At 37.7% G+C, this 13,605-nt stretch overlaps 1 protein-coding gene across 1 annotated transcript in view; it reads left to right on the forward strand.

Moving 5' to 3' along the window:
• Positions 1–13,282, forward strand: part of ERGIC2 (ERGIC and golgi 2) — an 18,570-nt gene extending 5,288 nt beyond the window's left edge. The window contains exons 5-13 of the mRNA XM_009996778.1: positions 1,257–1,297; positions 2,010–2,111; positions 3,706–3,801; positions 5,381–5,436; positions 6,387–6,485; positions 7,251–7,348; positions 10,960–11,122; positions 12,234–12,313; positions 13,092–13,282. Coding sequence (XP_009995080.1) covers positions 1,257–1,297; positions 2,010–2,111; positions 3,706–3,801; positions 5,381–5,436; positions 6,387–6,485; positions 7,251–7,348; positions 10,960–11,122; positions 12,234–12,313; positions 13,092–13,157 — 801 coding nt within the window. The 3' untranslated portion in view covers positions 13,158–13,282. The remainder of the gene's footprint in view (positions 1–1,256; positions 1,298–2,009; positions 2,112–3,705; positions 3,802–5,380; positions 5,437–6,386; positions 6,486–7,250; positions 7,349–10,959; positions 11,123–12,233; positions 12,314–13,091) is intronic.
• Positions 13,283–13,605: the final 323 nt, after the last annotated feature.

Here is a 13,605-nt window from a genome sequence, read left to right on the forward strand (position 1 = left end):
CACCTTAGTGATTTCTACAGCTAGTTATTTTTACCTGTGCAAACTCTAAGGATACATTCTAGCAGTATTTGAACTGGAAGGAAAACTATCAGAGTTCTTGTAAAAAGAGGATCGATGTAACTCCTTTTTAATTAGAATACTCTTGATTCTGAAAAAAGAGTGGAAAGTTAACATGATACACTTATAATATAGAATGACATTAAAGACTTTGTGTCAGTACCCTTTTGATTTCTGTATTGTGAACAGAAGGCTCTAGAACTGAGTAAGCCTGTGCTCTTGAAGTGGTTTTGCTTGAAAAATACTATAAGCTTTGAAGTAATTATGCTGTGTGAAAATAATTTATCTTTTACAGAAAACCTATTAGAGAACATAACCTTACTGTAATTCTTATGTTGTGTAATAACTGAACCATATTCCAAATTATAACAGTTTTGCCTTACTTCCTGCTCATGTGTGAGCAGGAGGAGATGGCTGAATGGAAGGATGCACTTGGGAAGGAGCTTGCTTTTGTTTGTTTGCTGTCCTTGGAACGTTTCCTCTTTTTGTCTGGACAGTTGTCTCTGTGCTGCTGTGGCTACTGCACACTGGTGGTTGGCCCAGTGATTATGATCTTATAAAGAGTTCTTTGTCCCCTTAGTCCTTGGTAGGTTTGAGCATTAATTGCAACTTAATGTACTGTCTGATGTACATCAGTGTTAACAATACACAGATTTGAATTTGTTGCACGGGTGTTACTGGTGTTATTCTCATGCTGATTGAGGCATAGCAGGTCCAGTAGCTTGTCCTAAAGATGTTCTCAATATGGGTTGGCCCTAGAAAGAAACAATCTGTACCTGGACCCTTGTCTTTCAAAGAATGCTCCTCTGCTTGTTTCACTGCTGTTTGCATCAAGACCATGCTTGCCAGTTACATCACTTAGAATTAAATTTCCTCTCACTCTTCTTCTAGACTTGCTAGGCAAAGTCTAGAACAGAGCCTGCTAACTCAAGTTTCAAGAGCTTTGGGAAAAGATGCTGAAGTTATAAATACAAATAAGTGAATAATCTGGGGGGGGCGGGGGGAAAGGGACAGAAATTTCCATACTTGGAACACTCAGTGTATTGTTTAAAGTGCAATGACCTTTCCAGTGTATGGTACAAGCATGAAGTTGATTATAAATCCCCACTCCTTCCCATTCCCCAGTTCTCTTCTGACTTTCATGGATGGGACTTCAGTGCTTCCTGCATGTTTTATTCGATGTCTTGTTTTTGTTTCAGGTAGTATTTGATCTCAGCCCACAACAAAAAGAATGGCAAAGGTAAAGTGCTGAGATGCAGGCCTATGGTTTATATTATTTGTACTGGAAGTGGCTTTGAGCTACACCAGAGTCACAAAACAGAGCTATGTCTGGGTCTAAAAGCTCATGCTTTTAATTCAAGAGTGCACACCTGTGAAAATATATTCATTTACTTTGCTTTTCTTATGGTTTGAGATCTCTGTTGTGGAAAATACTGGTTTTGGACTTACTTGTGACATTGGGTTATGCAGTTGCAAGCCAAGATGTATGAACTTGCTCAAATATGATTCCAAATGAATGCTTGATAGCACAAGTTTTAATTACGGGTTCAGATGTGTAACACAGCTTGGTAGCTAAATGTCAGAGCTGAACCATTGTAATCAAATTGGCACTCTTGCAAAAAAAAATGTGTTTGAGTCTTTGAATTGAACTGAATTTGATACACTGTTTATGATTTAAACTGGAATAGCTTAGAATTGTGTGTGATGAAAACTGAGACACTGAGAGTCTGGGAGTCTGGATAGTACTGCTATTTTGGTAACACTGCCGTGAACACCAGAGCTTTAGGCTCTGTATGAAATACCATTCACAAAGTTTAATGTAACACTTTAATACTGACATTATCCTTGCTAACTTCTCAATTTATAATCTGTGACTGAAGCTGATAATTAATTGTGAAGTTATTTCTTGTTTTACTGTTGAGTGTTTTCACACTTGCCTGTGTAATCTGTAGGATGCTGCAGAGAATTCAGAATAGGCTGCAGGAAGAACACTCTCTTCAAGATGTGATATTCAAAAGTGCTTTTAAAAGTGCTTCAACAGCACTGCCACCACGGTAAGAAAAATTAGGATGTTGTGTTGTTATTTCCCCCTTTCCTTGTGCTGTTTAATTAGACTTCACATTGTATTTGGTTGTGTTGTCCTTTTTTTTTTTCCCCAGAAGATGAAAGTTGTAAGAAAAGACCTTACTGCTTTTTACTGCATTTTAAAATAGTATACTTGACACTTGCTTTGGAGAGCTTTGTTTAATGAAATCCTCTGGGGTTTCCAAGCTGGAGAAGGTTTCCAGATTTTATGTTTGTATTTATTTGTTTATAATACATAATACAGACTCACATAAATAAACAGACATACCATTTTAGTCTGTTTTATCTGATTCTTTCTTCTTAATGGTAATTAGTAATGCCAAAGCAATACTAAGCAAGAAGCTTTTTTTAGAATCAAAGAATATCTTCCTGTCCAGAAGGTGTGGAGGGAAAAAGTTCTGCTGTTAGTTGTGACTTAATACTTTATGGTTTTAAAAGAATCAACTTTGAATAAAAATTCATTTTGTTAGTAATTGCCCTGGTTGGAGGTAGTATGGATAAAACTGTGTGGAGAAACCTTGCTGTTTACACTTCATTCAGCTATCTGCAAAATCCTGAGACCAATACATAGAAAGCTTGATCTGCCTGAATCTAGATGTGATGTAATACTTTTTTTTTTTTCCCAGGGAGAGATGCTTTCCACATAAAAACTGAAGTTTCTTTCCCCTTAAAAGCAAACAAACAAAATTAGTCCACACAACCAAGCCATAAATGAAACAAACACTAGAAATGCTGTATACACTTTCTGTGTTTAATCTCCATGTTTGAGGACTAAATCACAGAATCATAGAAATCGTTCTGGTTGGAAAAAACCTTTAAGATCATTGAGTCCAACCATAACCTAACTCTCCTGAGTCCAGTCTTTTTTACTGAGCTTACATCCTTTCTTCCTAAGGCAAGGCAGAAGAGGCTTAAAAAACCTTTTTCTGTTTTAGTTGATGTCTTCAGATTCATTCAGTCCTTCTGTGCCTCTATGATACTTGTTAGTGCAGCATTTGAGATGGTATTTATGCTTGAGATGTATTTTAAAATTATGGATTTTTTTCATCTTCCTTTAAGGAGCATATTTGGAAATATGTTCTGAGTTGTGGACATCCCAACAAGTGTGGGAAAGGGAAGATTTAATGAAAAATCAATGTTGAAAGCTGTTCATGCTACATTATTGTTAATGTGACTAATTATTTTGTTCTGTTCATTGTAGCATTAAAAATTTTCCAACAAACCATTTCTGGTTGAAGTAATTGGGAAAAAAAAGTCTTCAGGGCAGCAAGATACACTTATGGTCTCAGTTTTTCTGTTCACCTCTTCAGGTATCATAAGTTAGCTTTGTAGGCCAGATCTCTGAATACAAGTATGAACAAAGGCTTACTGGTTTCATCAGACTGACCTCTATTATTTTCCCACACTTCCACCATCCCTGCTGTAAGTCTGGAAGATTATGGTAAGGAGAGGTAGATGATAATGCTATATCTTTATGTTAGGAAAAAGAAATCTAACTGTACTGCTTTTATTTCTGTTAGTGAATATTCTCAAGTCCTCTTTATGTTGTTGTTGTTTAAACAGGGAAGATAATTCATTACAGTCTCCAGATGCATGCAGAATTCATGGTCATCTCTATGTCAATAAAGTGGCAGGGAACTTTCACATAACTGTGGGCAAGTATGTTCTGTTCAATTCCTGAAAATTAAAAAAAAAGAACTGACATCTACACTATATATAGTGCATGCATGCATTTGTGTGTGTATGCCTTTACACTGTTGAGTTAATGTTGTCTTTTAATGAACCTTCCTGTACACATGCTTGGTATTATTTTCCATGTGGTATCTTTTCTTGTACAGTTAAAAGCAAATTTCTTCATAATTTACTAAGACAATGCAGTACGTTAGTGCATGCAGTGTAGTGATTATGAATTCTAGTGTCTTACAGGATGAAACCTTGAAAATAGGTCCTCCGTAAGTGTATGATGTGGAGTGGAATTGCTTGTACTTGCCTTTGTTCTTTGGACCTCTACAAACTCCCCCTCTCTGTTAGTACACAGTTCACTAACATGGATGAAGTGTAGTGAACTTGTGTTCACTTTTCTCTGTGCTCTCCAGCTCTGCTGTCTTCACTTGTCTTCTTGCCACCTCTTAGCATGCAGTCTGTACTCTCTAACTTACATGTAATTCCAGCTGCTGTCTTTGTGTGGGTATTTCTCCAAATGTCACTTCTGTCTGGTCATGTACCACGTCTCTGATTTCCTCCCAGATGTTCAACTTCTTAGGCCCTTTTTCAGAGCTGATAATTTCAGCCGTTTTACCTGTACTGCCATCTCTTCTCTCTTCTTGTCCCTAGTTCTGCAACTCTGGATAATCTTGCTCTCTTTTGCTTCCTTTTGCTCATCATTGCATTTGTACTTCTGCTAAGTTGTTCTTTTTCTTCTCGTAGGTATTTTTAATGGCTCTTCTCACTGGCCGCCTTTGTACCTTATTGCCTGGTTATTTACTGTAGTCCTATCTTGACTGATCTCATTGTCTTTCTCCATCCTCTGTTTGTCCAAAACTTAACCTGCATTTGGTAATGATTTAACTTAAGCTAAGTAGGGAAAATTTCCTATATTATTGTCTGGACTGCTAGGGATGAAGTGTGGCTGGGAGACTGCTTTACCTTCCAGAGTTGGCTTTTCCCCTTCCCTCTTCACACTCTTAGCAGCCTCTGCATTGTACTTTCTTTGCAGGTCTACAAACAACTACTAGACCTGAGGTTAACTTGTTTAGTGAGAGAGAAAATACAGAGTGTAGTTAGTTTGCTTACTCATAGAACAAGTATGGTAAAGTTTTTGTTAGCCACTTGAGCAGTTCTTCAGCTTTTCAATGTAATAGGTCGTGGTGACTCTTCTAGTAGGCTGCTTAGTCAGTGTGTTTGACATTTCTAAAAATGCAAGACAGTGACTTTGTGTAAGGAGGTTTTAATAGATCTTGCATTCCTGTACCTTGTAATTCAGGCTGTCTGTACTCAGCAGTAATAAAAAATTAATATTCTTAAATACAGACACACAACATTTATAAAAATATGTATGTAATCTAAAGCATATGAATAATATGTGTTATCTATATGCACATATTTTAAATATATCTAAGGTATTTATTGGCTAGTGGGTGAGAGTTGATTTTTTTACAGAGTCCTGTTTAGGAAAGCTATGTCTTTTGTATGGACTCATTAAACAAATTTTTCATGAACCATATCTTGCTTTCTTTAGGGCAATACCACACCCTCGAGGCCATGCACACTTGGCAGCCCTTGTAAGCCACGAATGTAAGTTCTTTCTGTCCTCTCCATACAAAGGAGTATAATTTTGGTCAGATTGCTGTCCCCTTCTTATTATGTTGACAGAGGTTGCTATTGTAAAGGTGTTCTAGCTGGGGAAATGCATTGTAGAAGAAAGTGAAGGATATTCTGTGCAATGTTAGAATCCACTAGTGACTTACTTTCATATGTTTAACACTGTTAGTATAATCTTTAGGTTGCTTCTACACAGGAATCTCAGATATTCTTGATTGTGACACAGATACCGTAAGAAATCCTTGTATTTTAGTCCAAACTACCTATTTTCTACAAAGTCTCAAGTCTCAAAGTTTCAAGAAATATGGCATTTGTCCTTAGAAACTTGAGTTTAGATCCTAGATGTGTGTTGCTGCCATACTTAATGTGAGGCAAAGGTGACTTATTAGGAAGAATGAACTTTGTGTTGGTTAAACCTCCAGATGTCTGCCCATGAATTTATGTCAGCCCAAGTGTATAACATTACAGAGTTTGAATACCTTTGCAAAATTAGGCAATGTAGTAATTTGGTAGTTGCCTTATACTTCCTCTGTACATTTTAATTTGTGAAATTTTAGTCTAAATACCGTTACATGCAAGAGCCTGAGCTGTAGAATAACTTAATTACTTGGCCAACTAGAGATTTGCTGTCGTCAAGTTTTAACTCTCTTCAGCTCCAGGGTTCATTCAGATAGTTATGATTTATTTTATAAGTTCTCTTCTAGAGCAATTGAATTTGTTAAATATTTTGGATTTGGGTTTTGCTTGAAACCTGTATGTAGATACATTGTTGTAGTCATATATCCAATTATATGCACACTAGTGTTTGAAATACTCTAATGTGTTTTCTAGTGTGAGAAATGGGTACATCTTTTTGTCGAGGAAGAGTATGGAATTTCATAGTTTAAAAATGTTGTTTCGTTCCTGTTTTTATTGTCTTTCAGCCTATAACTTCTCCCATAGAATAGACCATTTGTCATTTGGAGAGCTTATTCCAGGAATTATTAATCCTTTGGATGGAACAGAAAAGATAGCATCAGATCGTAAGTGTTTATAAAAAAATACTGTTTATTTCTCCAATAACTATAGTTAGAATATTATCCTGTTTTGTGAATGTTGTAATTTACAAATAGCATCTTAAATTAACAATTTCTTTTTCATCTCAGTTCTGCTGTTCTTTGCCGTTTTGCTGAAGTTGATTTCCAGTTTCTTCCAGATTTGTGTTATGTTGATCTTATGCTATGTCTGAAGAAACTGCCAAGAACTCGGCAGCACTTTGTTTCAGTGCAAATTCATAGATCTGACTTTTGTCATCATGGGGAAAATTTGGTTTTAAAAAAATAGCATCAGAAGTTTTTGATTCTATTCCCATTTTGGTTTGTCTCTTCCATGGTGTATTTTGTGAGGCTACTACAGGAATTCAAGTGGCTAAAATAAATTCAAACCAGTGTAAAGATGTGTGTATTGTGATTGTGTGAAACTTGTTCAGTTCTGGTACCCTGAAAAACACTATCTGTGCATTTCCTGTGAAGCTTTGAGTGGCCTGACCTCAGTGAATCTCTTCATTACATAGGTAAAAGGTAAATTTATCTGAGTACAAATATGACATAGGCCTGGCCCATGAAATCCAACTATGTTGATGCAGATGGTGCTGAAGTAGTACTGGCAGTGCTGGTACTCCTTGAAAAATGTCCCTAGTGTAAATGGCTTAGCCAATGAACTGTTTCAAATATTTGTTGTTTGATTTATTTATGAATGTCTCAGATGGTCTTCTACTGAGTTCAACAGTGAGATTTGTTTTCTTTTAGACAACCAGATGTTCCAATATTTTATCACAGTTGTGCCAACCAAACTCCATACGTATAAAATTTCAGCAGAAACTCATCAGTTCTCAGTGACAGAAAGGGTAAGTTGAAGTAAGAGAGAACCAATGAAGAGAAAAATCTAACAGTGGTTGTTCTTAAAAGAAGCTCAAATGTGAAAATAGAGACTTAGTTGTACTGTGGTTTTGAAAACTCCTCTAGTATGAAGAGAGTCCTTGTAGAATGTTCCAGTGAACTAGATTTATCTGTAAAGAATGTAATACTGAGGGTGAAGTATATATGATTGGTGGCACCTGCTAACTTCTGGTATTAGTGGTTTGCATCCATAGATATGGAGTCTGATACTAGAATTAATGATGCATGCCCAGTCATTGCCACTTCACTGGATGCTAATTGTAGTGGTGAAGTCCTGTAAGTTATGTCTGTAATTTTCTGTGTAGTTTTACAACTATTTAACCTACCTTCAGATTTTTATCTATGTAGGAAGCAAGCCAAAAAATGCAACTCATTTGAATGTAATAAAGTTAGTTGTGGCGTGTTAGAAATGGAAACAAAAGTGGTTTGTATGGAAAACCTAACCATACAGAAAGCATCTCTCCCTCTCAGCTGTTTCGTTTAGCCTTTGGTGTTAACCACCAGCTTCAATTATTCTCCAGACTAGAGAGCTTCCACTTTTGTGCTTGGAGAGGCTTTTAATTCTGAATCCATAAAGGAAGTAGTTATTGCTGCATAGTATATGGGAAAATCATAAGGTATTAATTTTAAAGACTGCTGTAAATAAGAAAAAGGCCCTATGTGCCAGTTACACATCTTATTTCCAGAACTCTGTTTTGATCTTTTTGAACTCTGTTTTGATCTTATTCAAAAGCTAAAGAAAAACCTTGGCAAAAAACTGAATTAAGAACAACAGATAAAGCAAGAGGCAAGAAGGAAGCCTTGGGTTGAAAGGAAGTTCAGAAATTAGGATGGCAGCTTGCTGTAATACAGGTTGTGGTGTTCTCCAAGGGAGAAAAGTCTTTATTTCCTCACAATTCCATGCTTTGCTTCTGAAAAATACATTGTGAGGGGAAGCAGGATAAAGGTGATGTCTTGGTGTTCAGCTTGGGAAGTGCAAACTGCTGAAGGGAAAGGTTCACTCTAAAACTCACGAATGCTGAACTAAAGAGAAGAATGAAGAGGAATTTCATAATGCAATGTACTCCCATTTCTAGTCTTGCAATCTGCTTCCTGTTTTCTCTGCTGTACAATCTCTGCAATGACAAGGTCACTCCTTAATCTTCTGGACATCAGTCAACTGCCTGTCTTACTCCTTATTGTGTTTTTTAAATCTTCTATTAATTTTTTTCTCTCCTACTGTAAAGGCAGTTTCTGTCAATTAACTGTGCAATCTAAGTTAGCTCTTTCATTTTTTTTTGTGGTGTGTATTTTTTATGGAAGTTGCAAAACAGTCACAGGTTGCTTAGGAGAAATCTTGTGAGCAGTGGAGGTGAAGTGACCTTACGTACTTGTTTTGCTTGCTCTGTCTCAGCAGTTAGCAGCCTTGCTGCCTGTAAAGCTTGTTTGTGTTTAGCTTTGGAAACCAAACACCCCTAGCAGATGATCTGTGAAAGGCTAGTAAGAACAGTTATTCACTGAGCAATGTAGTGCATTTGTTTCTTAAGAACAGGCATGCATGCAGACCTGGAAAAAGCTGGTCAGCTAGCCATGGCTAGAACTTGAATACAGGGAGGTTTAATTGCCAGTGGTGAACGGCCTGGAAGCAGAGTTTGAAAGGTATGGGCAGAATTATCTCCACTGTTGTTTGAGGTACTGTGTTTATCTGTGTTAAGATATAATTCTAGCAAGGCTTCAGTGATAATTGATGCAGGGGTAGTTATTTTTAGCAGGTTTCAGCAACCAACAATTAAATCTTCTGCAGCAGTAGAAGCTAGAAGCAGACCAAATGGTTTGCATAAAAAGAATATGTATTGTTTGAGAGTGGAGTTTTGGGTGTCTGTTTAACTTTGCGTTCTTTTTTTCACCAATTGACCTCAAAAGGGTCTGTAAGTCTCAGAGAAATGATAGAGGGAAAAAAAAGAAAAAAAAATGTTGGTCCCTTGCCAATGGTGAGGTTCTATTTAACTACCTCCAGTCTTCTCTTCTTAGTATGCCTGAGCATCCATCCTGTAATGCTAAATGTTGTTAATGTCTTGAGATATACTGGTTTTGGATGGTGGTTTTGTTTGTTTTTTAACCACTGTAAAGTTTCTGTGACCTGTTACCATAACTAATACATTATTTGGCATCCTTTTTACTTTGGTTTGGTAGCAAAAAGAAACAATATGGTTTAAGTGAGTGTTAGCTGACTGGAGAAGTTGCCTAGTCTGTATTTTCCAAAACAGCATTCTGCTTTTTATTTTGTACTGTCTTCTGCATTGCTTTTGAGCAGCAAGCCTTAAATCTGCAGGTGAAATGGAGCTGTAATATATTGCTTTTCTGTTCAGTCTTGCTTGTCTGTCTTCTTTACTAAACATAGCTGAGTTTGTTTTCAGTCAGTTATGTTCTTTTCTGCTGCCCTTGTATATTTTCAGCCACGTTTATCTGGCTGTGCATTTATCATCACCTTCACTAACAACAAAATGATAGCAAACTTCTGAAAGAATCTTAAGATTGTGCTGAGGGTTTTTTCCTTGGAAACCTTGTAAAAAAAAAAAAAAAAGGGATCTATAGCAGCCACACATTCCTCTGGGGTCTTTTGCTTTAGGAATTTGGGCGAATGAGAAGAAACTGTAGCAGTTCTTGGATTAGGACTGAGACGTCTGATCTGTTTAGAGTAGTCCAAGGTGAGTTAGTTGTTATTTTTATCAAGGTGTATTTCTTGCTGTGTGGCCATTGTCTGAAAAGACCTGACTGGCAAAATTTTTGAGAAGAGGCTTGATGCTGGTATTTGGTTTTCAGACCCCAGAAGCTTTTTATATTTTCCCATTTTGGTTACTTATTTTTTCATCAAACTAACGGTTTATGGCATATGTGCAAGTACGCACTGAGGACAGAAAAAATTGTGTTGGTCCAATTTAGCTTAAGCTTCTGAATTTCCATGGTGGTATACTCTAGCTGAGGGTCTTCCCTGATAATTTTAAGAACCAACAATTAGATCCCCTGTGGCACGTGAATCTAGAGATATGCTCCAAGGAACAAAGGAGGATGAAGCCTAACGAGTCTTAGATACAAAATGTGGATTTATATACACCCTCTGGCAAAACTGTCATCACTAAGGCTGTTCAGCAACTTAAATGTCTCCTGAAGGTTTAATCCTGATTTAAATGTTTACTAGTAGTGCATACAGTAGGGAGAGCTGAGGCACTGGGTTACAGCTGTGCACTTACTGCAGTTCACAGGCTAGGCTGTGCCACATAACCACATAGGTACCAAAAGCAACCTAGTTAGGAACATTCTTGTTTAAAGGACCGTGTAAACAAATCTTGAAAGGTTAGTACCAATGCTGATATGCAGCATAAAAGACCATTGGCCAGGGAAAGAAGTTATATAGTGATATTTGACACTTCAAAGGTACTGGCCAAAGTTACCTAGATGTTCCTTGGTTGTCTGTTGGTTGCTAACTGATTAAGTAGCTCTTTGTCATCACATCTAGTAAGATTGTTTTACTTGTGATTAATAAGAAGTGACTTACTTTTGTTACTCTCTTTTCTTTTAGGAAAGGGTAATTAATCATGCAGCTGGCAGCCATGGTGTGTCAGGAATATTCATGAAATACGATATTAGTTCCCTTATGGTGACAGTGACAGAAGAACACATGCCTTTTTGGCAGTTCTTAGTGAGACTCTGTGGTATTATTGGAGGAATTTTTTCAACTACAGGTAAAACTATCAGTGCTTTTCCTCTTAAATCCTATTAAAATTCTTCTTGGACATGGTTATTAGGTTATAGATAAATTACAGGGGACTGCTAAACCTCTAGCAGGTGTAAGACAAAGTGCTCATTTGTGTGCACTCAGATGTTCAATGAAAGCTGCTAATTTTTGATGTCCCAGTACGTCATTTCTGCTGCTCTGAGGGACTGTTTCCTTTTTGATAGCTATAGCATAGTTTATTTACTTCTGGAAGAGAAGATGATATGTATCATAGAACCATAGACAGGTTTGTGTTGGAAGGGACCTTCAAGACCATCTAGTTCCAACACCCTGCCATGGACAGAGATACCTCCCACGAGACCAAGTTGCTCAAAGCCCCATCCAACCTGGCCTTGAACACTTTTTGGGAAGGGGCATCCACAGCTTCCCTGGGCAACCTGTGCCATTGTCTCACTGCCCTGACAGTAAAGAATTTGTTCTAAATACTTAATCTAAATCTACCTTCTTTCAGCTTAAAACCATTACTCGGAGAGAGAGACACACATACTGCCTTCTGATATTCTGTGTGTTTCCTATAGTTGGGATCCAGTGCTAAGTCAGTGCCCAGAAGTTGAGATAAAATTTCATCTGAGGTAGCTGGGAAGATTTTTCTTGTGTAACTTGTCAATGTACTGGAGGATATGGTGCTTCAAAGAAAACAAACCCAGGCTGAAAAGGCATGATTCACTTATAAGTCAAAACATAATAGAATATCTTGATTACAAGTTATTTCTTTTTTTCTTGCCTTTCACTTGAAGAGAGAATAGTAAAAAGACCTTGAACTAAGAGCTGTCTTTCAGAGGAGGTGTTTCTGTCCCACAGAGTGTATTTTCACCCGTGAAAGCCAGGGCAGAAGGAAAAACACTTGCTCTGTTAGTTTTGGTTTTGCTTTGTTGATGCATGTTAGAGTTCCCCCTGACCTTCATGTCTCCTTTTCTATGTTAATTTCTCAGTGTTTTACATACTAGTTTACTGCACCATGTCCTGTTTAAGTATCATGTAGTGCTTTGCTTTAATACTTCTGTAAATGCTACAGTATATACTACTTGTAACTACTTAAATCTTGTTTGACATTGCAGGAATTTTACATGGCTTTGGAAGATTTGTAGCAGAAATTATTTTTTGCCGTTTCAGACTGAACTCTAACAAATCCACATTGGTAAGAAAAAACTTTCTCTTAAGTATTAAATAAGTGGTACAGCTAACTGAGGGTGGACGATAAGAAGAACTTGGGGACGTGGTGCCAGTAGAACTTATGATGCTTGCAGTTAGCTTTTGCCTTGACATACTACCTGAGTAGAGATTCAAGAGCTTTAAAAAATAGTTGGAAAATCCAAGATGTGAGGAAGCAAGGTGTTTTCTAAGAACCTGAATTAATGAAACCTAGTCTCTTGGAGGTTTCTCTGCTACGTTCCCTCCATTGTCCTTACTGTATTATTTTTATTTTCATATTGCTACAAAAGTTACATGTTTTCCCAGGCCTTGTCAGTTTCCTTCAGCTCAGCCTACTGACTGAAGAAGAGGCAGTGTGTGCTGCTGGGGTTTAGTGTTGCTACTGCTTAGCCTGCAGGCTGCTGCCAAGCAGTGTTAAAGAGCTGAGCAGTCTTCAGTTTTCCCTTCATTGGGCATCAGTAGAATTGCTCCTCTAGCAGCTACTTGCTTTCATTTTACTTTTTTTTTGCCATTTAAGCCTGTAGGTAGCCTTTAAGACTTCTGCCTTTCTCTCAAATTTGGTTGAAGTTTGCCAGCTGGCAAGGTTATGAGAGCGAGGGGAGAGGAGGGAAGGTCAGGCAGTTTTGTATAATTTTTGTTTGAGAGACCAGGCAAAAAAGCATACAAGAAATGCCCACGAATAAAAAGGTGTTTGTTTTAGGTGAGGGAGAGGATATTCTGTTTCTGGACAAGCCATTAGTAACACTTTGTTTTTGTTTGCCTAGGGCCCACTTCCTGACGGCCACGCAAGCAACCACTTACCTCTAATTACAGACAATAGTATGCATTAGCCTCCTGAGAAAGTTTTCCTTCTTCCTGTCTGATACAGAAGACACTTTCTTTATAATAAAGAAAACGTTGTGCAATATGCTGAGACAGTGCTGACAGGCAGCAAAAAGTAAAGCCTTCACGAAAACAGAACAACCAAACCAACCAACAAACCAATTTATGTAATTTCTTGTCTTTCTGTGTGCACATGGAGTCACAGGAGGTTGTGTAACCATTGAGGTGGACCATCTTCTGGAGATTAAAGGAGCATTGTTGCCAATACAGTATTCGTGGTCGAGCTGAACGTCTTTGTGATGACAACCATTGACCACTGAAGCATCTTGGTGATCTCGGTTCTGTACCTGGGAAGACTAGGAGACTCTTGAGGGGAAAAGAGTGGAAGTGGGATGTGTGGAGGGGCAGGCAAAGAGCTATGGTCATAGAGCTGGGGTTCCGCTTAGGTGTACAAAC

Source organism: Chaetura pelagica, unplaced genomic scaffold (assembly GCF_000747805.2).
Source record: "Chaetura pelagica isolate M959 unplaced genomic scaffold, ChaPel_1.0 scaffold534, whole genome shotgun sequence".
In the NCBI taxonomy this organism is placed as follows: domain Eukaryota; kingdom Metazoa; phylum Chordata; class Aves; order Apodiformes; family Apodidae; genus Chaetura; species Chaetura pelagica.